This window comes from Cyanistes caeruleus, chromosome 11 (genome assembly GCF_971803275.1).
Source record: "Cyanistes caeruleus chromosome 11, bCyaCae1.hap1.1, whole genome shotgun sequence".
Classification (NCBI taxonomy): domain Eukaryota; kingdom Metazoa; phylum Chordata; class Aves; order Passeriformes; family Paridae; genus Cyanistes; species Cyanistes caeruleus.
This window is the reverse complement of record NC_141711.1, coordinates 15054467-15076016: the sequence shown is the minus strand read 5'-3', so window position 1 is coordinate 15076016 and position 21550 is coordinate 15054467. Positions and strand designations below refer to the sequence as shown.

Genomic DNA, 21550 nt, shown 5'->3' with positions numbered 1-21550 from the left:
ACCTCCTGACTGATAACCCTCAAGTCTCAAGTCCACAGGGACATGTCCCTGGAATGTTTCCCAACTCCTTCCCTTTGACTGGAGTCATTGAGGTTTTTCTTATATTTATGGATCCACCTTCTGCAGCCATACAATCAAGAATGCTACCCAGTGAGGGAAATTATTTCTGTGTCTGTGGCTGCCCTTCCCATGGATATTAACTTCTAGTTGTGCTTCTGAGGCTTTCCTACCATACAGCAACCTCCAGTTCCCCTGGTAGCAGAATCCCTAAGGAACCTCTTATGTCAAGGAATCCCTTGTATTATAAAGAACTCAAAACCAGTATGAGATCCACTAAATCCATCTCTCCTGTGAGCACCAGCTTTACTGATATTATCCAGGAGATCAGAAATCAGCTTTGCTGTTCCTTATGCTTCCACCCACACAGAGCTGGCAGAGATTTCCCGTTTTTCATGGAGCAAAACTGACAAGACAAACAATATGGATGAATAAACAAGGTGCTGCCTCAAGAGTACTCTGCCTCTGAAGATCAGCAGTGCCATTGATAGCGTACGGAAGAAGTCCATCCAGTCATCTGATTGGATCTTAAATTAGGACTCTGGATTAAAGCTGAGCTTTTGAAAGGAGCCAGTTGAAGCCAAGCACATGGGTCTCACAGAACAACACAGCTCCTGTCTTTTTAGTTCCACCAAATCCCAGCATTAGCCTTCCCTGACACAATGCCTTGGAAACAGGAATGGGAAGATGCCTGAGCAAGAAATACAGATGTGGGCTCCTTCCTGTGAATTAGAATTATGCCACAAACCTTTACCAGGTATCTGAGCCATCCTGTCTGTATCAAAAAAACCCAATAAACAGTAGAGCACAAAACACTAAATTAAAATTCTCCAACCTTCTATTTTAGCTGTACTTTCAGGCATCAGACATAGTTGGGCCATTAAATTTGTTCTCTGTCATAGTGGTGGAGGAAGACACCATTACTGATACATTGTTCTATTTCCCTTTTCCTTCCTTCATCAATGTGGCTCCATTTCTCAATGGAGTGGGAGAAGTGGATGTCTGCCATTCCTCCCTGTTGCCATGTTCAATTACTTGCAGACCTCTAAGACAAGACAGTTATTGTGGAATGCCCCCTACCCTACTGGGACACTTGATAAGCTTTAGGCAGCTTTCCAGTAAGACCTTCCCCTTTTTATAAGGAAATATGCTTGTGTCAGCAGCAACAGGCAGGAGGAAAGAGGAAGAAAACAGCTGAGTGGAAAACTATTAAAAAAAAATATTTCCCTTCTAATTTGAGTGACAGAACTGATGAAGCAGTCATTTTCTGGAGAGTTTTGCATCTTAGGAAAGCAGAAGAGGGGATCAAGGGACATAAATGTGAGAGTCTGGATACTCCAATTCTGGAGAGGATGAAAGACAGACAGAAGTTTGAGTCAGAAGTGGCTCCTGGGACACAGCCTCATGGAAAACAATGATGCACTGCTCCCTTGGGCTCATCTTTGCTGTTTCTAAGTGCAAAGCCACAGGAAAGGAAGCAGCAAGAAGGGATATCTGTCCCTGTGATGCAGCAATGCTGCCTGGTGACAGTCACTGTTCTGATCAGGTGATGTTGTGAGCATGGACTAGGTGTACAAAGGAAGATGAAAGGAAGAATGATGCTCTCAAATATCTCCAAAATGAAAAGAAGTTTTTAAAGCAGAAGACATCCAACTGTAGCCAAAAGAAGTTAAGAGTCAGGGTGCCTCTGTCTTCCAGACTGTGCTGTGCTCTCTCCCTGCACTCAAATGCTTGTGCAAGAGCAACCACTGCTCTCTGCACTCAGCTGAGACACATTGAAGCTTCTGGATGCTGCAGTGCTTCCTTCCCTCCTCTATGAACAGATGTCCCTCACTTCTCAAGTGCTCATTTCTTGTATTCCAACTCAAAAGAATAAACCGGGAAGTATTTCGTAAGGGCTAGTTTCATTCCTCTAATTTTCACTCTTTATCTTTTCCTCCCAAACCATAACACAAATCCTTCTGCATGGTAAAAATCTCAAGGAAGAAAGAAAAACATATTTGGACGTCAGTGTTCGGCTCCAACAATCCTGGGAGCCAGTTCTGGAAATAGCCATTATCTAATGAATCACCGAGTTTCCAGTGCATTTGTCCCTTACAAAACAGAGCTGTAGACACATGCTTGAATCATTATAGTCATGTATCTCCCCAGGTAGCTCTCAATAACACTTGAGCTGAACAGAGCAGCAGCTCCTGGACACACAAACTCTTCACACTTGTTCAAGGAAGACACTTTCTAGCATGAGGATGAATCAAGCTCAGAGATCACATAACACGAGAGCTACTGGGTTGCCCTGGGTGTTTCCCAGCATCTCAGCTGCACTGAAACATGGGAACTGCTGGGACCACTCTCATTCCCCACCTGCCTCCACTCCTCTTCCAGCACAGCCTGGGATTGGCCTTCTCCCAGCAGAAAAACTTTAATGGTTCTCACATCTGCTGCATCTTCTCCAGCCCATAGCAAGAGGTATAAAAAATAAATAAATCAGACTAACAAAGTCACTGTCATGTTTGAACCATAAAGCTGAGTCCTTGAGGTAACATCACTGACAACCAGGTAGCACACAATCTCTCTTCTCTCTCAATGGCCCCTGTGAGCCAAGAAAAGCCCCCTGTGGAATCACAGCACTTTTATTCCAATCAGATCCAAGGGGTTTTCTAAACTGTCAGAGAAGGCTTCATTAGATCTTTATTTTTTCCTTATCTCCCATTAAAACCTTTCAAATGTTTCTTTTCTTTCTCCATAAAGATGGAATTTTTGTGTAAAAACTCTAAAAAGGGGTTATTCCTGGATTAAATAAATGGCTTCAGAGGTGATTCAAAACATTTAACTTCACTGTATCTTCACTCACTACCTGATAATGTAATTATTTCATGCCAAGCCAGACTCCTCAGTGATTACACAGATCAACAGAGGGTCTTCCAAGTAGAGAAACCTACATTTCCACTTGCACCACCTGGAGACACGAGCCCATGTCTCTGAACACAATTTGAAAACCCATCTGCCTGGAACACATCCCCAGAGAGATGAAATCCACCCCTAGAGACACTTCATGATTGTGCTCAAGTCACTGTAATGATCCTACAAGCCTTCCTAGTATTCATTTATGGCCCTTTCATCAAAGAGTCTATAGAAGTTTCCACCTAAAGGTCTGACACTGAAGCACCTTTCTAGTCCTTTGGCTTCTTCTAAATCAAGTCCTTAGGACTCACAGGTCTATCCACTGCCCACAAGGCCCTGCTGTGTCATTCTAGACAACTCTCCATAGGGTGTTTCCATTCCCCAGGGAATTTCCAAATGCCCCTCTCAACTCTGGGCATAGCAGGCCAGTTCATTCCTCCAACAGCAGGACACAAGGAAAAAAATGGCAGAAGACAATATAATGTGAATTAGTGTGAATTCCAGCCCACAGGCTGCACCATAGAGTCTAGAGAACAGATCTACAAAGGTATCACACATTCTCCTAGCTGCTGCTGCTAAACACAAGAACAGAGATGAAGGAATCAAGAGAAAATCAACAAAATTGAAATAAAATGGCAAATAGTCAACAATCTTTACTGAGGAGCTTTTGGGAAATATACTTGAAACAAACTGTTGCAAAGGGACAAATTGATCAGACTAAAATTTTTTTTAAAGTAAAATTCTCCTGGAAAACATGGATCTGTCCTGATGGACACAAAGTTCCCATCCCACATACTGAAACTAGCAGAAGACAAAGATGCTGAGTATTTCCCTCTGATGTTGCTTTTTTCTTTCCGAACACAGACAAAAATTTAAACTGATTTAAAACTCAAGAAGCTCCCTTCAACCTTATATTTAGTTCCTCAGTTTGGACTACTGAGAAGATACCTTACAGCCTCTACAGTTTTTACTGATCTTATTCTGCACCTAACTAAATGTAAATGAAAAAATGAGTTGTGGTGAGGACTATTTCCTAACATGCTACCATTCAGATATGAAGAACTGTTCAATGAACATTTAAGCAAAGACTCACAGACTTACCTTCTGACTCTGGCAGTCAGCTGTGGGAGTGAAGCATGCTGCTAAGAAGAAAAACAGCAATCCAGGAGGACGCATTTTCATGCTTTTACAGGCAGGACCCTTCACACAAAAGGGGTGGCGAGAGAGGCTGCAATTTCTGTAAGATAACACCGCCTACTAAGAATCAGATCCAAGACAAACCAGAGGTTAAAAGTAAACAGGGAGAGAGCATTTTTGCACTGTGCTTTTTGGCTGCAAAGCCTTCAGAAATGGATCTGCTACTTCTAGCGTTATTTCTGAATCAACATAACCTTTTTCTTTCCATTCTTTTTTTTTAAATGCACAAGCAGAACTCCTTAGTAAAAGGTTTACTCAAAACAGGAACATCTACGGATTTCCTCTTACATATCAGTTCAAAACAGAAGGAAGGAAATCCTTAGTTTTCAACTAATTGGAATGAAAAGAGGTTAACTGTATGCTTAACAGAAAGCAAATCCAATGGGCAAACTTAAATACCATAAATTCATGAAGGGTAAGTTAACTTCCTTTTACCACTGATGTGAATATGTCCATAGTTCTACCTTCTCCAAGTAGAACTGAGCACTGCCTATCCCAAAGTATGCAAGAACAAAGCAATGGGAGTGACAGGCTGTGCTTCAGAGCAGGAATGGAGCACATTGCACCAATCAATCAAGCACTTTGGGCAGGCTTTGATTTTTTTTTTAAATAGTTGACTTTCTCAGCAAGAAAAGCTGATGCTATGGCAGCAATGGCAAAATTTATAATTTTCCAAACACTCTGCTGACAGCTTGATGAATCCAAGGAGCAGTTCCACAGAAAAGGAAAGTCCCATAATAAGATTAAAAAAACACACACTAACCTGAGGTACAGTCTTCAATTTATATTCTCCTTTTGAACATTACAAATAAAAGATTATCGACAGGTTTTCCACGGCCTTTGTCTCCCTGCCCTGCCAAAAGAGCCCACTATCCTGAGCATCTAAGGACTGCTTCTGTTAGCAACAAATCTCACCAAGCAATGAGGCACCTTCGTATTTTTAAGCCATTAATAGTACATGAAGGTACCTAAGTGAAACCAGGACAGGGTTTCTTTTATTTCCATAAATAATGAGAGCATTAATACTTTTTTGCCCCTGCACCCCCACAAGGACACACATGCAGTAACATATGAGGCGTATAGGAACCGCTGTACTTACTGGTGCCGTTAGCTGTGCTTTACTTCTGCCTTCATCCTACAGGGAAAGGCAGCATGATGAACAGCCAGCCCTGCTATATATCCTGCACTAACAGGAAGCAGATAAGGCACACAACCATCCACTGCAACTCATGTGAGCAGCACCAGCCCACAGCTCAACCCGACAGCTCAGCCCACTTGTCCTGCCACAGGACAACTGCAGCCCTGGGACTGTCGCTGCCCAACTGGTGCCACTCTGTCAAGGTCAGAGGGCTCACACTGCTCTGGAAACCATTTGGTACCCCAAAAGTGTTCAAAATGAGGCAGAGGCATCATGGCTCAAGCCAGCTCTAGTGGGATGGAAAAGTCACAAATGGGCAGTGGGGACACTCATGTAGGGAATGGCTTGTACAGCATTTCCTTGGCCAGCAGTTATGGCCCTGAGCTGGCCATGGAAACACAAGAATGAGGCTGCTCTTCATTCTGGCTCCATGCTGCCCCAGAAGGATGGTGAAGACTGTTGATGGGTTTTCCAAGAGCTGGCTGTATGACACAGGGATTAAGTTGCCAGCATCCACATGTAGCTGGTAAGTTCTTAAGGTGAAAATAGCTCACTGTGGGACACGTGGAGATGCATTGGCTTCTTTAATGGGTCTTCAGACAGTTTTCTAAATGGCTCAGCACTGAAAATGGAACAGGACAAGAAAAGACACACAAAAACTGATTCCAGGGCTTTCCACTGCTGCTTATCATTAATGTATCTGACCTACTGCAGGGGAACCAGGAAGGGACAGAAATGCTTGGTGAAATTCCTGTCTGAATTAAATAAATCAGATTCACAGTAACATCAAAAGGTTCACAGCCAGCTTCCTTATCTGACCTCACCTCAATTAAAGGCTAGCAATACAACAGCAATACACAGGCTGAAAGTGCAAACAGTGAGTAGTGCCATTGTACAGCAGAAGAGCATAAACTGAAAAATCAAAAGGTCATCTGTCATTAGACATTGCTTTCCTGATCAAGCAGCATAAGCAGTGTGTGCTGCAGCCACTGTTTATGAGCTGCTCTGAGAGAATGGAAACTTTGCTGAACACTGCTGCTGGACCTGGAACACCAAAATCTGCAACAACTTTAGATCTTCATGATTCTGGAAACTATTAAGAAGGTGAAACACCAACCACCTCTAAATTAATAAGTGGCCAAGAGCCATTAATAATGTTCAGTGCTCAGAAGCCAAGGTGCTCTCAGCAGCAGTTCAGTTGCCAGTATCACCAAAGACGGCAACACCAGCAGAGAAAAAGCACAGGAAGCAAAAATGAGCCTAACAAACCCAAATTACTGTTCCACTCACAGTTTCTGTTCTCTTCTGATAGATGGATTCCTCCTAGGCAGATAAATGTATTTTCTCATAGATGACAGCTATAAAACTTTATGCCTTAGAGGCAAAATGCATTGAATCAATTTTTGGATTCCAGTATTTTGTCCAATATTCTTTAAAACTAACAACAAATAGAAACCCCAGTTCCCCCACTCATTTCAATATTAGACTCATTCATGTACAGAAGCATCTATCTCTACAAAGTATTTCAAATCCCCAAAATCTCATAAAGCAAGATCCTGAGATCTGCCAGAGAGCCTTCATCAAAAGAAAAAATTTAGGCAAGACTTGTAAAGATCTGATGACAGAACACACAAACAGCCCTGTGCAGGCAGGAGGGTTTTGTTCACTTCCTAGCTAATGTTTGATTGAAATAGGATTGTGCAAATCCAATTTTAAAACATACAGTAGGAGTTGTCAACTGTCTGCCAGAGAGTTTATCTGTGAAGTTTCACACATGGACATTTATTTGTTTTGGAAAGCATGGAGATTGACTTATCTGCCAAGTGTGTCTTGGCATAACAAGGTGCATAACAGAAGGTGGCTCATTTATCAGGAGAAGTCACAGACATGGGTCTCAGAAACATCTTCAAATTCTGGCCCTGACTTCTTTGAGGTGCCTTCTACAAAACACTTAAAATTACCTTTTGGGCTCAGTCTCCCCAATCATCAGCAGATTGTTGGCAGCAGGAATGCTCAGGATTTTTCTCCCTCAGGGAAAAATGCCCTCTCTTTTTCTTTATGCATCAATGACAAGCTGGGTCCTCTAAAACAACTTATCTAAGACCTGGCTTTTTTTTTTTGTGTATACATTAGCATTTAAAGTTGAGAAGCTGCTGGCAAAAATTACTCAGCCTGCACAGGAAAATACACCAAATTCCCACCTGGATAAACGCAAAGGATGAGGCTACAAAACCTCCCAGACTCCCTGCCTGTGCCACACATTATGTTCTAAAATGCTGGGTCACCAGCTCTGCTCTGTGAAGTGTGTGCAGCTCTGACCAGATTGGGCAATTTCCTGCTACTGAAATCTTTTGTTTAGAAAATACAGAGACAAGGCAAGTGATTTGCCATCCAGTCCACCTTGCGACACAGCTTCTCTGAGAACTGCCCATTTGGTTACATCCACAAAGAGAAATGGACTCTTGTTCTGCACTTCTGGTAAAGCTGAGAAAGGACATTAAGTCCCTTTGCTCTGAATTGTAAGGGTGTAAGAAGGCTGTGAGTCTGAAAAGGATTAAACAGCCAAGCCAATAGTGCTCTGTCAGGGGGCCAGCTGAACCCTCAGGGTCCTGGTGAAGATGCAAAGACACAATCCTAGTTTTTCTTTCCTCTAGGCAAGTTGGAATGAACAGGAATTTTAAGGGTTGCTCATAAAAACAAAAAAAAACCTGCAAGGACTGCACAGAGAGTAGGAGTTTGTTTATCCTCTTCTTTCTCACACAGATGCAGTAGCCCAATTCCAAGAAGACAGGTAGAGCTGCTTGGGCACAATTCAGAAAGAAATTGTTGTAGTTGCTCACATTATGTTATTCCAAAATGTCCATAGGCAGCAGTACCAATGTCAGTAAATAAATGCTTTAACTCTGGCCTATCACTTTCTCTTGACTCTTAGTTCCTTTACATGTTCTGCTGCAGTGAAAACCAGCAACATTTTCCCATCTCTTGGTTTTAGTTTTGTACGTTTTCCATTCATTAAGCAGCACTCTGGGATTGTACTGGAAGGTCAGAATCTAAATTCTCCACAGCTATCCAATATTAATTAGAATTCTGGGTAAAACTCTATTTCAATAGTTCAATAGCTGAGCTACTGAAACTCAGTACCTTCTGACAGGGGCACAATGGCAAAGGCAGTGAGGTCTCCCATGAAGTGCTGCTGATTCTTCGGGTCCTGTTGTCTATAAGGGAGAGAAAGGGCCTACAATGTCCTTGACTCAAGCTGTAGCCAACAGTTTGCCAAGGACAGCTCTGAATGTCTGCCTGAGAACAGATGGAGATGGGAGTCAGAATCCTGCTAGCTCTGCAATTTCAGCAACTTCAGAGATGCTAGGAGTTCTTGCCATCCCCTCTTGGAGACCCTGAAGACTTGAAGCACTAGGGTTTGGTGTCCATCTTTTAAACTCTGGGTAGTGCTCTTCGTGCACCTATTCCAGTAGATTTTTCCAGTGTTGGCCAGTCATTTTTTAGGGTCTAATGAATTTGACATCCTCCCTTTCTCCACATCAAATTTCAGCTTTCCAAGTTACTAAATGCCCTTAATTATCAGGTGGACATCAAGAAACAGAAGCTTATATCCTGCTCTGAGCCACAGTTTTTCCTCATGCTGTTGCTTTTCTGCCTAAGATTTGGTTTGTTTGAAGATTAGTACTGCAGAAGTAAACTTTCTGATCAGAACGCAAGTGAGATTCAGCAGCACTTTGTGTTACATTAATTAAGAAAACCCACCTCATTATCAAGGCTGGTAAGAACAAGAAGAAAAGCCAGAGGGGCTGATGGAAATACATGACTGCAGTACATTCACAGCCAGGCAGATCAGAGTTTTTTAAAGCAGCACAAGAATAGACAGACAGGATGTAGATCACACTGTCATTTCTTCCTGCAGAGAAAACAGTGTAGCCCAGGTCAGCATCTCATTTACTTTCCTTTCTAATGAGGTTCATTTACACTTTTTTAATTGCAATACAAGGGGAGTTTAAAAAGCTTTGGGCAGATCCTTGGCAGATGACACTGAACAAACATAATTGCCTGGGTCTTCCTATGGTAGCAAAAAATCTACATCAGCTCAAAGCTGGAACACAGAGGTTTGAGAGTTCAGGAGACACTTTCTGGATAAAGGTCTCCCCACTTGCCTCTGGGTGTTTCTGGTCATAACCTTCAGCTACTCAGGTATGGTCTTAGTATTGCACAAGGGTTGGAAGCTGGAAAGAAATTGAGTACAAAGGGTTACTAAAGATAAACATGCCTGCAGGGCTTTGTAGTGCTCTTGCAAAAATAGAGGAAGAAATCAAGACTATTCTATGTGAGCTCAGCCGTTGACAGTGACTTCATTCTGCAGAGCTTTCAGTAGAAATTAAATGTGGAAGGTTCTGGGAAACCTTCATGAGCTGAAGCAATCAGTTTAGTTTCAAGATGAATGATTGTACATTTTCAAGAAAACCTCACTTAAATTCCTGTATTCTTTGTATTTAAGAACAAAAGACTACATTAAAATTAGACAAAGACAGCAGGTTGGCACTGAAGAATGACAGTTTATAAAATTTTTCAGCTTAATATTGCACTTAAATGAACAGAAATGCACACCCACAAAGCACTGACTCCAGCAGGTTCTAACACAGAGCATCTCTCCTCTGGAAATTGGTTGGGAGAGTTTGAGCTGTTCAAGCTGGAAAAAAGCAGGTCCAGAGAGAGCTCACTGCAGCTATATCAGTACTTAAAGGATTTTTTAATGAGGGACTTCATACCTCAGCAGTGATACAACCATGGGGAATGTTTTTTAATTAAAAAGAAGAGATTTAGATTAGGTATTAGGAATTCTTTACTCAGAGGCCCTGGCACAGGTGGCCCAGAGATGCTGTGGATGCCCCACCCCTGGAAGTGTCCATGGCCAGGCTGGATGGAGCCCATGGAAAATTGATCCAAGTAGGTGGCAACCCTGCCCATGAAGGGGGGTTGGAATGAGATGATCTTTAAAGTCCATTGCAACACAAACCATTCTGTGATTCTAAAAAGCAGCAAGGGATCAGATATCTGGCAGCAGGAGAGAGGGGGATTTCTTGTTTGAGGTTTGGTTGGGCTGTCTTTTCTAGTTTTTTTTTCCAGGTAAAAATGAAAAAACAGGTTAAGTACCAGGGAAAAAGCTTTATATAGCACATGCTCTACTTAGGAGAGTATAAAAGATGATATATTGAAAAAATTCCCTGAAAAGAAACAATTCTGATAGCACCACAAGTAAGATAGTTAATGGAAGAATCAAAACATACTGCAGTATGTACTGAACATTTCATTAATCTTAAAATGTGATCAGTGCTTACCAAGATAGCAAGAAGGAGTTGCAGCTATTTCCTGGATTAATAATCTAATCCAAAGGGACAGACTCTATGCTTTAAACAGCTGTGAACTTAAAAAGAATTTCAAGTTTAACTAGAGATGTATGTTTTCTGCAATAAAATATGAAAAAATATGAAAAATAAAATATGAAAAAGAGGCCTTACCTGTTCAAAGTATATAGCAGGGTTATCCCTGCTTCCTCTAATATAAGATTCTCTGATGCCCACTACTGTATTAAAATACCTTTAAACAGTTGGGTTTCACAGACGATGCTTAAAACAGAACTCATGTCTGTCTCATGCACAGGGCACCCCCCAGAACTGCCCTTATTTATAAGATGGAAGCAGGGCTGACTTACTGAGAAGCAAGGACAAGTATAACGCTCATAGGAGAGATAGATCTGTCCATGTTGGCTCAAATCCCAGGCAGCTCCGGAGGACTCCTTAGAGATTTCCTTTGTAGTCATCTATAAATGCACTTGTCCATCTGGTAAGCCCTCAAATGCTTTTGAAAATCAGACTGTTTTAAGTTTTCACAGGCTCCTCAAGTGTTGCCTTGCACAGTTATTAATAAGTGATTAACAGAGCTACTTCAGAAAGAACTAGTGAAGACCTACGATTTCTTTTAATTACTTTATTCCTAGGATGTTTAATTTAGAAATTAGCTTTTTCTTCCCAATGATAATTAAGCTTAAGTGAACATAAGCAACCTTGAGTTTTCAGAGAATAGAAGAGATCTAAAGTACAGTAAAATTTAGCTTTCTCCAAGAGCCTACCTTAATTGTTCAGTTCAGTCTAAGCTCAAGGAGTTAGGCTTCCTCTGGGAAGCCACAACTGGGAGCAGAACTGCACTCCAGTTATGCTCCTCATCTCTGCTTGCTTAAGAAACTCCACTGCATCCTGAAAATTGGCTGCCTCTGTCTTTGTCATCCTTGCACTGACTGCAACATTCCCGGCTTCTGAAATTCAAAAAGCACAGCCAAGCTCTGCAACAGCATGGAAAAATACTCTGTGAAACCACCGAATTCCTAACACCACTGTGGACTTGCCATTCTTGGAGAAAACTTGTAACTTGTTTGGACCAGGCCCTGAGCAATCTGTTTAAAGACTGCCCTGTTTAAAGCTTAGCTGTTGGACCTCCAGAGGTCTCTTACAACCCAGGTTTCTCTATGTGTTTAAGGGGCACCAGTTTTAAGCAGCATCAGTTGCCTCTTAAGTATCAAAACTGTTCTTCCCTTCTCAATCCCATTGGATATAGAACATTATTTCTCAAAGTCCCAATATCTGTTTCCATAATAGTGAGTAGGGAATTTACTGTCATGAGGGAGGCTAAAACTCGTTGGGCACAGTAACCATTAAGTTAAACATGACAGCTTAGAAAGAAAACCCCTAATATCTAATAGATAAGCAAAAGTACTTGAAATAAATCCTCAAATCGTGTTTAGAGGCTGCAGATCCTCAGTTTCCATGACTCAGCTGTATTTCTGGACTAACAATGTTGTTATAGTAGAATGAACTATTTTCTTCTTTCATCTTGCTGCACATTTCATGCTTTACAATGCACTCTAGGAACAGAATGTGTGCTGCTGAACTGCCATATGGTATCCTGGAAACACAAGATATAAACTTGAACAAAGACAAGGCCAAAAGAAAACTGTCAAATTACACTTTATTTGTATTGACAAGATAGGCAAAAGAAAGACTTTGTGTTCAGAGATACAAATCTATTATTTGCTGACAAAATGCTGATATACCCACATTGGGTATTTCCACTTTCAAGACAATCTGAGGGGATCTTTACCAAGCTCTTTTGTCCTTGAATAAGGAAAATGAATGCCTGTGAAAATAGTTTCATATGAAAATTTGTTACTTGCATGTGGCTCAAATTTTACTGTTAAGTTTGTGATTGGCAGCAAATAATTACACTTGGCTTCAAAGAAAAACATATGTAAAATTGTAAGATCATTAAATAATGAGCATTAGCAGCATACCCAAAATACTTCTTGTACAAAGAACATTGCACTTGAACATACACAAGCATTTACCCTTATTTACACTTTAGAATTTGTATAGAACAGCAAGACTGATATATACAGAAAAATAGTGGAAACCTTAACAGCCCCAGACGACAGAATATCTAGTGTTGACTCCTTAAATTTTCCATACAGTTTCCCAGGATGTCTCATGGGTTTTTTCCCCCACTATATAGTATTGCATAAAAAATAGACTGTACAAGAAGGTCAGTCCCCAGTTAATACTTCAGAACATTTCTATGTACTATTACATGTTCACTGCACCAGGGAGCAAGGGAGTCCAGGTCAGCTCCTCATGAAAACAAAGAGAACTTGACAGGTGCTATCTACTTAAATACTGTGCTTTACCTTGTGATACACACTGAAATCACTTGGCTGTGCAGTAACTACCCAGTGAGTTCCAAAGGCAATTCCCTACCACACAGGATCTCCCACTGTCTTGCAAGCAAGGAAATTAATTTCTCCCTGCTTTCTGCACTTGGGATAAAAATGTACCACTGGATCTCTCTGTTCCTGCTGCCCTCTTGTTTGGAATTTCCCTTTGGAACACTATCAGTTTCTCCAAAGTGATCCAGTGTTAAATTCTGCATCAGGTCCTGATTCTGAACATCATCAAACACAAATGTAAGGGCCTGAGGATATGTCTGATACCCCATGAGTACTCTATCTAAATCCCGGATTCGTCTTCCATCTGCAAGCTGATACTTGTCTCTCTTTGGTGGCTCCTTAGCAAATTCAGGTAGTGGGTAACTGATATAATCTTCATCAAAGAGGAACAAATCAGAGCTGGTCAATATCAGTGTCTTAGGTTGAAGTGTACTAGTGTTCTGAGCAGATCCTTCAAAGTGATTTACTTGAAACGCCAACACATACAGAAGGATGTTGAGGGATGGAAGATTGGTCAAACCATCCATCTTCTCTGCCACTAGAAAAGCAAGGTCCCCAATTTCCTCTTCATTTGGATAAATAAATTTTACTCTGCTAGAGTGAATCAGTTCATAATTCTCCATTTTTCCTGCAAGAAATACACATTATTATATCTGTATTTAGTGCTATACAATACTTTCTTAATGTACTAGGATAAACAAAACCCTTGACAGCTGGCTGCAGCTAGAAGAATTTAAGTTTTGTATCAATTGATGCATGCTTTTGCTTATAAACAATATTGGAATAATTTTTTTGGATTGCAGGTCTCTGCTGGAGTCCTTGCATTGCCAACATACTTTTCTGCAAATTTTTAACCATGTAAATCCAGGGTGAATGCAAGAAGCCATCACTAACTTCACTTGTGCAAGACTCTCACATGCATTTAACAATTCTGCTCACATAAGGCATATCTAGGAGAATTAAAGTCAGGGAGTTCAGTTAAAGTATCAAATAGGAAATGACTGATGCATAAATGTCTCTCAAAAGAGTTTTTAATCAGTACAGTTTAGGTGAAGCCTTAAGAATGATGCCTAAATAAGTCATGACATGTAGAAAAGACCACTCACCTGTGTTTTTACTCCCAAATTCAGAGTAGAAATCCTTATCTACTGGTTCAGGTGAAGGAGTGCGTGCAAGCAGTGACAGGACTGCCATAAGCTGCTGTATGAAGGTGTGAGTGTTGTAACTGTCTCTTGTCAGGCAGGTGACGATGTGATCTGCAGAATGTCCTGAGGAGAACACACAACATAATTCAATCACTGATCTGTATGTGGCACCACCATTTCTTGAACCAACATGCAACTGTCTTCAGAAAAGATTTTTTTAAAGGATTATTTCTCCTGTAAACACACATCATTATTCAGAAATCTTTCAAATTCTTGAAAACAACAATGGAATCCTTACAAATCCCTAAAAAATACACAATTTCTCTTAATTCACAATACAATGTATACTTATGATTAAAATACTACTCTCGGGATTCAAGAAAAAGAAGCTACAGAAAACATCTCTTCTATCTTACTAATAAAGACAGGGACCTATCTAAAAAAGACTAGAACAAAATAGAACTGGAAAAACTTAAACCACAAAATGGACTCACCAGTAATTCGGAAGTATTGGTCAAACAGGCCAACATTTACTGACTGCAGGTCATTAAGTTTTAGCACAAAGCAGCAAGAGAGGTGGAAAGAACTGTTTTCACAGTCTGAGTTTTCTTTGTTCCAAAAATCTGTTAAAGAAGTGTATATGATAAAAAGGTCAAAATAAAAAGCTTGTTCTGTCCATAAGCATAATTTTTATATTATAATTAATACTTATCTCATACTTGGAGAAAGAAATTAAGAAAAATAACATACTTTAACTGAGTGCCCACCATGAGGTTCATTACCCTTCAGTTACCATTTTTGTTATGAAAGGGACTATGAAATGACATCAGAGAAAAGCATGGATCCAATGGCAGCTAAAAGGTTTGTCTGAGAAGCAGACATGACTCAAGACACTGTTTTTTTTTTAACATAAAAGCCTTGTGCAAGTACTGACCCCTTTCAACTAGGAGATTTAACCAAGAATAATGACCAAAATTGGTACTTAGACTGAGGACAAACACACGGAGAGGGATTAAGTTGGTAACGTGGTTAAAGGATCAGAGTAACTGTTTTACCTGACTGGTGCTCATCTGCATGAATGAAAGAATCATCCAACAGAAAGTAAATAGCTTTTGTTGAGAGAAGTACACAAGCCATCACTTCCACATTGGGAGTCTTGTAAAACAGAACTGAAGACCACATGAGGTGTCTCAACTCTTCATTTTCCACCTAAGATGCAAATTTTATTTCATAAACCTTTATATTTCAGATAGTTTCATCACCTTAGAGGCAACTTTAGACCCCCAGAGAAACAACTTCAAAATCTTAAGCATCTGAACATGCTCTGGTCAAAGAGAGGTAGTTCACCTCAAAGCTGCTAAATGGAGCTACAATGGCAGCCACTGAAAACATCTTGTGTTTATATAATTATTTTTCTGTTATAAGCAAATTATTCCTTGTTTTCTGACCAAAATCAGAAAAAAACAGAAAAACATCTCATTTATGAGAAAGACTTTTTACTGCAGACAAAACTTCAATCACCAGCTGAGCAGTGGCCTCCCAAACCTCAAATCTGTTGAGCCTTCAGGTGCTCCTAAGGGTTGGATTCAACCACCCTGGAGAGAGGACAGGAGCACAGCTTGCCACTATAGCTGCTGTTCTAACTCAGCATCTTCCCAGCTTCTAACTTGATGGGCTTATTGTGAACCCTTAAATGAGTCACCTGCTTTTTTTGTCAGCTTCTCCTGATCCTGATGTAAAAAGAGAAGCACAGCTTGTGCTCACTTAAAACATTTGGAAGAGAGGTAAGGGAATAATAAAATTTATCTATTTCTCAAGCTTTTCAATTGACATTTGTACTCAGATCACAGTGATTTATCACTCAAAAAGCCACATCATAAATGTTGGGTAATATTTTTGCGTTTCAGTATGTTTCCCAGATATATTTTAATGTTTTTCAGAAATCAGGTTTATCTGTTCATGTTTCTGGAGTACCTGCAGTCATGCACTGTATTACAAAAACAAGTCAGAACACTTATTTATTGATTTAGTTAAGAACCATCCCAAAATAATTTAATTCCTGTTATTATCTTTCCTTTAGCCACTTGTTTCTTTAAAGAGGAGCACTTTTGGAGCAATCACATCTTCAAGACATACACTAGTGTGCTCTCCTGTTCAGCACCACAGATCCTGATGGCAAAATATGCCTTGCAGGATCCAAACTGCTGTAGCAGGGAACCCAAATGGAATAACACACAGATTCTTGATCAAAATGCTTCCAGGTTTCCTAGAACCCAATTCTTGTTGCTAAATTTGATCAATAAAGTTTTTATAGATACTGTGTAGTACAGAAAGGTCACAAAGCAAGTTTTTGTACATTTGGTGTAGACACAATACCTCTGCAATGTTGCTATGGAAAAATTCAACCAGGGCTCTTCCTTTCAGCCCAGCCACGTACTGCAGAGACACAGAAACATGAAGGTGAACAGGAATCTGGTTGTCTTCTGTTATCTTCTGCATAAGAAACTCAGATGGGTATAAGGATGACAGTGTCAGATGAGGCTTGCAAAAACTAGAAAAGACCCAGAACACAAATTAGCAAAATGTAAAGATCTACACAGATTTTTCCTCTACAAGAATATTTGTATTTCATTCAAAAATTAAAACCAGGTAACTTACACTTTTAACAGTTTAAATTACTTTTAGCTTCAGCCTAGCTGTCAACCTGCCATGACCTCAGCCTGCAGGCACATGAAATAGGAAGTTTCCTTCCATCAGAAATTACATTTTATGCTGCAGCAAGAAAACAGAAAAAAGAGGTAGACTGCTACAGTCGGATAACCATTCACACTTCCTCCAGACTAGCACAGTGCATAGGTATTTCACCAATGCAACAGTCCAAACCCAATCACAACAGCAGCAAACACAGAGGTCAGGCCATGTCAAGCACTGTGCAAGAAACCTGTCACAGGAATCATTACCTGGCTGCCTGACCGTGTCTGTTTGCCTCCACAAGATGATTTCTTACAGCATCTGATTTGCTTGAAGCTTTGAAAATAATAATAGTCTTAACATCCTGCAGGAGTGTTCTTAAAAGGCTGTAGACTCTTAGGAAGTGGAATTTCTCATGAGGTAGAACAAACACTGCTGTAACAAATCTGTATCCAACAAGCAACTCCAGCACATGTCCATCCAAAAATGAACCCTTCTGCTGGGTGGCACCATGAGTTGGATGCAGCACAAGTGATGCTAATGGAATTCTATTCAGCTTAAAAACACTTCCCAACTCTTCTGTGCCTACCCATTTACCTGGCAGTAAACTGAAATCCACCTTTACTATGTACAAATGCTGGGGTGTTAGAAATATCCAACATGGATGGACCACACAGGGACTCTGGTCAGAAGATTTATATACTGAAGAATAAAGTGCAGAACACAAAGCATTCTTTGACCATTCCTTGTTATTGCCAGCTGCCTCTGGTTGATGCAAGACTTTCTGAACATTGGTTTTATTCCCATAAACAAGATATGTTGGGAAACAACCTTTAATTTCAACATCTTCTGCTGAAATGCAATTCAATTCCATAAGCTGACAGAGAAATTCTTGGAGATTTGCTTTTCTACAGTACCATGTGGAGCTTGGTAACACTGATGAGTAGTGTTGAGAGCAACACGTTTGTAAACAGGAATAAAAGTCTTGAAGGTTCTGGGAGTCTGAAACAATAAACAAGCAGTGGTCATTGTTTTTCAGCTTCAGAGTTAAACAGATTTCTGGCAGGAGAAAGCCAAATTCCATTAGATCAGTGTAGGGAAAACACAGTGTTAATTTCAAGGCAGAAGGGATGTGCTGGCAATTTCCTCTCAATTCCTGATGAGGAATCTCAAACACAGCTAGCATCTCATCGGTCAAAACCAAACAGGAAGCAAACTGTCTGAGTCCTTTATGAATGTGAATTGAAAAACTCCAGAGAGTTTTGACTATGTCAACACTCTCCACTGCTATGTTGTCAGATGATTGAGTATCTGAAGTAGTGTTGAACTCAAAAGTCTGATCTCCTTCATGAAGTCCCATTTCAAAATATCCATCTTCTTTGTCTGTGGTTGTGGAATTACCAGCAGGGCTTCCTTTATGCTCTGTGAGGGAGGAGGCAGATTTCTGCACAGCCTGCACTATTGAGGCAGAAAGGTGCTGGATAAAGTCTTGGTTGGTGGCAGTGTAGGACATACAATTAAAAGGCAAGATGATGGTATTACAGGGATCAGGCACTGCACAGTGTTCTTCCTTTGAACTCTCCAAACTTCAAAAGAGAAAAGAAGACACAGTAAGTACAAACTTGAGTTTAAAAACAGTTATGGCTACCTACAATTCATGCTGCTGCTTCTCAGAACTTTGATATTTGCTCTTGTTAATAGAGTTAAATCAGTATAATTCTGTAGAACATCTTTGTACTGCACAGCCATTGATTTTAAAGGCTGGTAGTGTATAATTCTATAGAAAGTAAAAACTAAAATGTTTAATTCCTCTTTCTTTTCCCATCCTCAGTAAGCACAACCTCATGAGCTAAAGGACTAGACAATACAGCTATTGCTGGTTTTGAAATCACCAACTGCATTCCAGGGTTCAAAGGTTAAAAACACTTCAAACCATATTTTGGATTAAAAAATCAGATGCAGAACACAATGAAAGAGACTGTTTTGCCTTAAAGGCTGGGTTTAAGAAAACAGTATCCATGTTATTACCCAAAAGCTAACTAGGATTTAAACCAGAATTTATTTATGTAGCTTACCACCCATGATGACCACCACCATACTCCTTGCTTGAAGCCAATAAAGAAGCAGATGCCTAAGGAGAAGAAAGTAACATCAAGAAGCTGGCAAGTACTCAAGAGTTCAGCACACATGAGAAGCAAAGTTAATGCTGGGTCATGTTTTTTAAAGTCCTGCTGTGCTCACAGGCAGCTTAACAGCCACCCCTTGAGGACCCACAAATACTGTTTCAATACTGGGCATTCAACTATGGCAGAAGAAGGATGAACTCTGCTGCTGACCTGAGAAAAGACCCAACCTGTGACCTAGGCATTTCAGCACTCTACAAACTTTTTCTGAATTAGTGTAATATGAAGCAAAACGGTAAAGGAACCTGACAAAGACCAAGTACACTGGCAGAAAAGGAAGAAAAACCCCCAAGTCTTGCTGTCTTATTCCTTGAAGCCATGCATATGAAGAGTGCTTCAAATACCACAAATGAAATCACAAACCAGAAGTTATCAGACAGGAAGAGATTGAAGAAGATAAATTAAGGCCATTGACAGAGTTTTTCCACTCTAGCAGCAAGAGAATCTCCTTTCAAAAACTGATACTATAATATAAGACAATTCTTACACAGCATCTAAATGGCTATTAAATGATGTTATACTAGTACTGGATAAACATCTCAAAGCCATAGTGGCAACAATTCTCTGTAACTCTGGTAAACTTGGATTCTGCATTTGATTTATATGCTGCCAAACCCTCTTGAATCAAATTTGAGGTTGCTTCCATTTCCATTTAAATAGCTCTCAGAACCAAAAAAAAATTTTACTATGGATTACTATGATAATCTAAGTTTAACATCAGAAGACATTTTGCAAGACCTTTAAAAAAACCCCTATAATATAAACAGAAGTGTGGCAATTACCTGAATTTTACATCTGGAGTCTGGTATTTCAAAGCATCTCTGGGGAACTGTATGGTCTGTAGGAGTCGAACCACTGGATTGCAAAAAACTGCTGGCTAGGACTGTTTCTTCACAAATTATTTCTAGAACAAATATAAACAGCTCTTTAAAGCACTAAAGTAAAACAAAAATAAATGTCTAATATCTGCCAATCAAGTTGAATTAAAAATGTATAATCAAGATCTAGTCATAAATCATTAAATCATAAATCATTAAATCTAAAGGATATTTTCATACAATAGCCAGGAAAAAAAAAACAAGCAGAATTTTAGTTTAATCAAAGTAGTAACTGAAGGCTGCATTACAGACTGCTTCAGCTTCTTTCTCAAACTAACAATCAATCTGAATATCAAATTCTGGTGTAAGAAATCTTCACATAACTCAGTTTTAACAGAACTAGTCAGCTGCTAGGGTGGCAGACCATTCTTCATGAACTTTGTAGCACAGTCCCAAATTTCTGCAAGCTTCAAGTGAACAGTATCTGTAATATCCGTGTACAACCTTTAACCAGATTGAGGAGCTCTGGTCTCTCAAATGCCACTTAAGATATAATCTCACCTTATTTGGAACCTTTTTCAAGGGTTCAAAGCTGAATCATCAGTAAAATCTTATGAGTGAATAAAATGCAACATTCTCAGGGATGTTTGACTTTTTGCCAGTTTGATATTCAGAGCACCAAACTGACACTACAGAGCAAATCAATTTTCAGTATTGCCACTGAGCCAGCCAGCTCAAGTATTTAAATATTCAAATAATCAACAAAATGACAGTGTGGACATGTTTCTGGCTTGAGCATAAAAACTCCTGTATGTATCTTTCTGGATTGATGATGTTCAGCAGATTGCATCAAGACATCTCATGGTCAGAGGAAACACAAGAGGCATTTATTACTTGAACAAAATACTGTGTTAGCAAGAAGGAAACTCAAATTGACAGGAAAACCAGAAGATGACAGCATTATTTTTGATTTTCTGTTTCCTATATAAATATTTAATCTTTTTCCATAAGCCATTTCCCAATGACATTTAGTATGAATAATATGTCACGGAAACAGATGGTGTCTAGAAAATGCAGAGAAAACAATTCATAGAAATAGCATATCAGGAAATTAATTCCATTATTCATGACTTAAGGTCTAACAGTGAAACTAATTGCTTAGCATATTTCCATTTTTTAAAAAAATAGATTTCTCAAAACTGGTACTTTGAAAACAATTTTTAACAGTTAGATATGTAGCAAATAATCAATTTTTATTTTTGAAGCTAAGAAACAGCCTGCACAGTCCTCATTTTCCCATTATTTATAAAAGCCTTCCCCAAAATTTTACTGAAGGAATCTTATGGAAAAGGACTACAGTAAATAAACCTTGAATCTTATATCACTCTATAGAACTCCTAAGTCCTTTAGAAAACAACTGTATTTTCTTTTCTCCCAAGATTTGTTTGCTCCTAGACATTTACTGTAGTAGAAAAAAATCTACTGATAAATAATTTAAACAGTCCCAGGGGTTGCATTTTTACAGCAAGTCCTGTATAAAACTGCAGGTTGTCCTGCTGTCTCAGGACTGAGACAGTTTGTCAAGCGCTTAGTATTTTAAAGCAAGCATTGGCTTGATTTTGGAAAAACTGGCATTT

At 39.7% G+C, this 21550-nt stretch overlaps 2 protein-coding genes and 1 long non-coding RNA gene across 8 annotated transcripts in view; all 3 read right to left on the bottom strand.

The window, feature by feature from the left end:
* The window catches only part of STAB1 (stabilin 1), a 52671-nt gene extending 47325 nt beyond the window's left edge, over window positions 1-5346 (bottom strand). For 4 of the 6 annotated variants that reach the window (XR_015274854.1, XR_015274855.1, XM_086845550.1 and 1 more), the window contains exons 1-2: window positions 5255-5304; window positions 4060-4195 (exon numbers count right to left, since the gene is read on the bottom strand). Coding sequence is in view for 4 of the 6 variants with exons in the window: in XM_086845550.1 (XP_086701676.1) it covers window positions 4060-4140 (81 nt within the window). In the remaining 2 variants the exon portion in view is untranslated. Of the gene's footprint in view, window positions 1-4059; window positions 4383-5254 lie in introns of those variants that run through there. The other 2 variants (XM_086845549.1, XM_086845548.1) reach the window with 2 other exon arrangements.
* A 501-nt stretch (window positions 5347-5847) lies between these two features.
* On the bottom strand, window positions 5848-12262 carry LOC147651025 (uncharacterized). The gene is made up of 3 exons (XR_015274853.1): window positions 12074-12262; window positions 11433-11615; window positions 5848-5915 (listed from the first exon to the last, which is right to left on the bottom strand). It is a non-coding gene; the product is annotated as an uncharacterized LOC147651025 (long non-coding RNA).
* Window positions 12263-12308: 46 nt separating this feature from the next.
* NISCH (nischarin) overlaps window positions 12309-21550 on the bottom strand; it is a 29155-nt gene continuing 19913 nt past the window's right edge. The window contains exons 14-21 of the mRNA XM_023935497.2: window positions 19878-19999; window positions 18988-19043; window positions 17182-18498; window positions 16598-16772; window positions 15277-15430; window positions 14716-14844; window positions 14183-14344; window positions 12309-13704 (exon numbers count right to left, since the gene is read on the bottom strand). Of these exons, the coding sequence (XP_023791265.2) occupies window positions 13076-13704; window positions 14183-14344; window positions 14716-14844; window positions 15277-15430; window positions 16598-16772; window positions 17182-18498; window positions 18988-19043; window positions 19878-19999 (2744 nt within the window). The 3' untranslated portion in view covers window positions 12309-13075. The remainder of the gene's footprint in view (window positions 13705-14182; window positions 14345-14715; window positions 14845-15276; window positions 15431-16597; window positions 16773-17181; window positions 18499-18987; window positions 19044-19877; window positions 20000-21550) is intronic.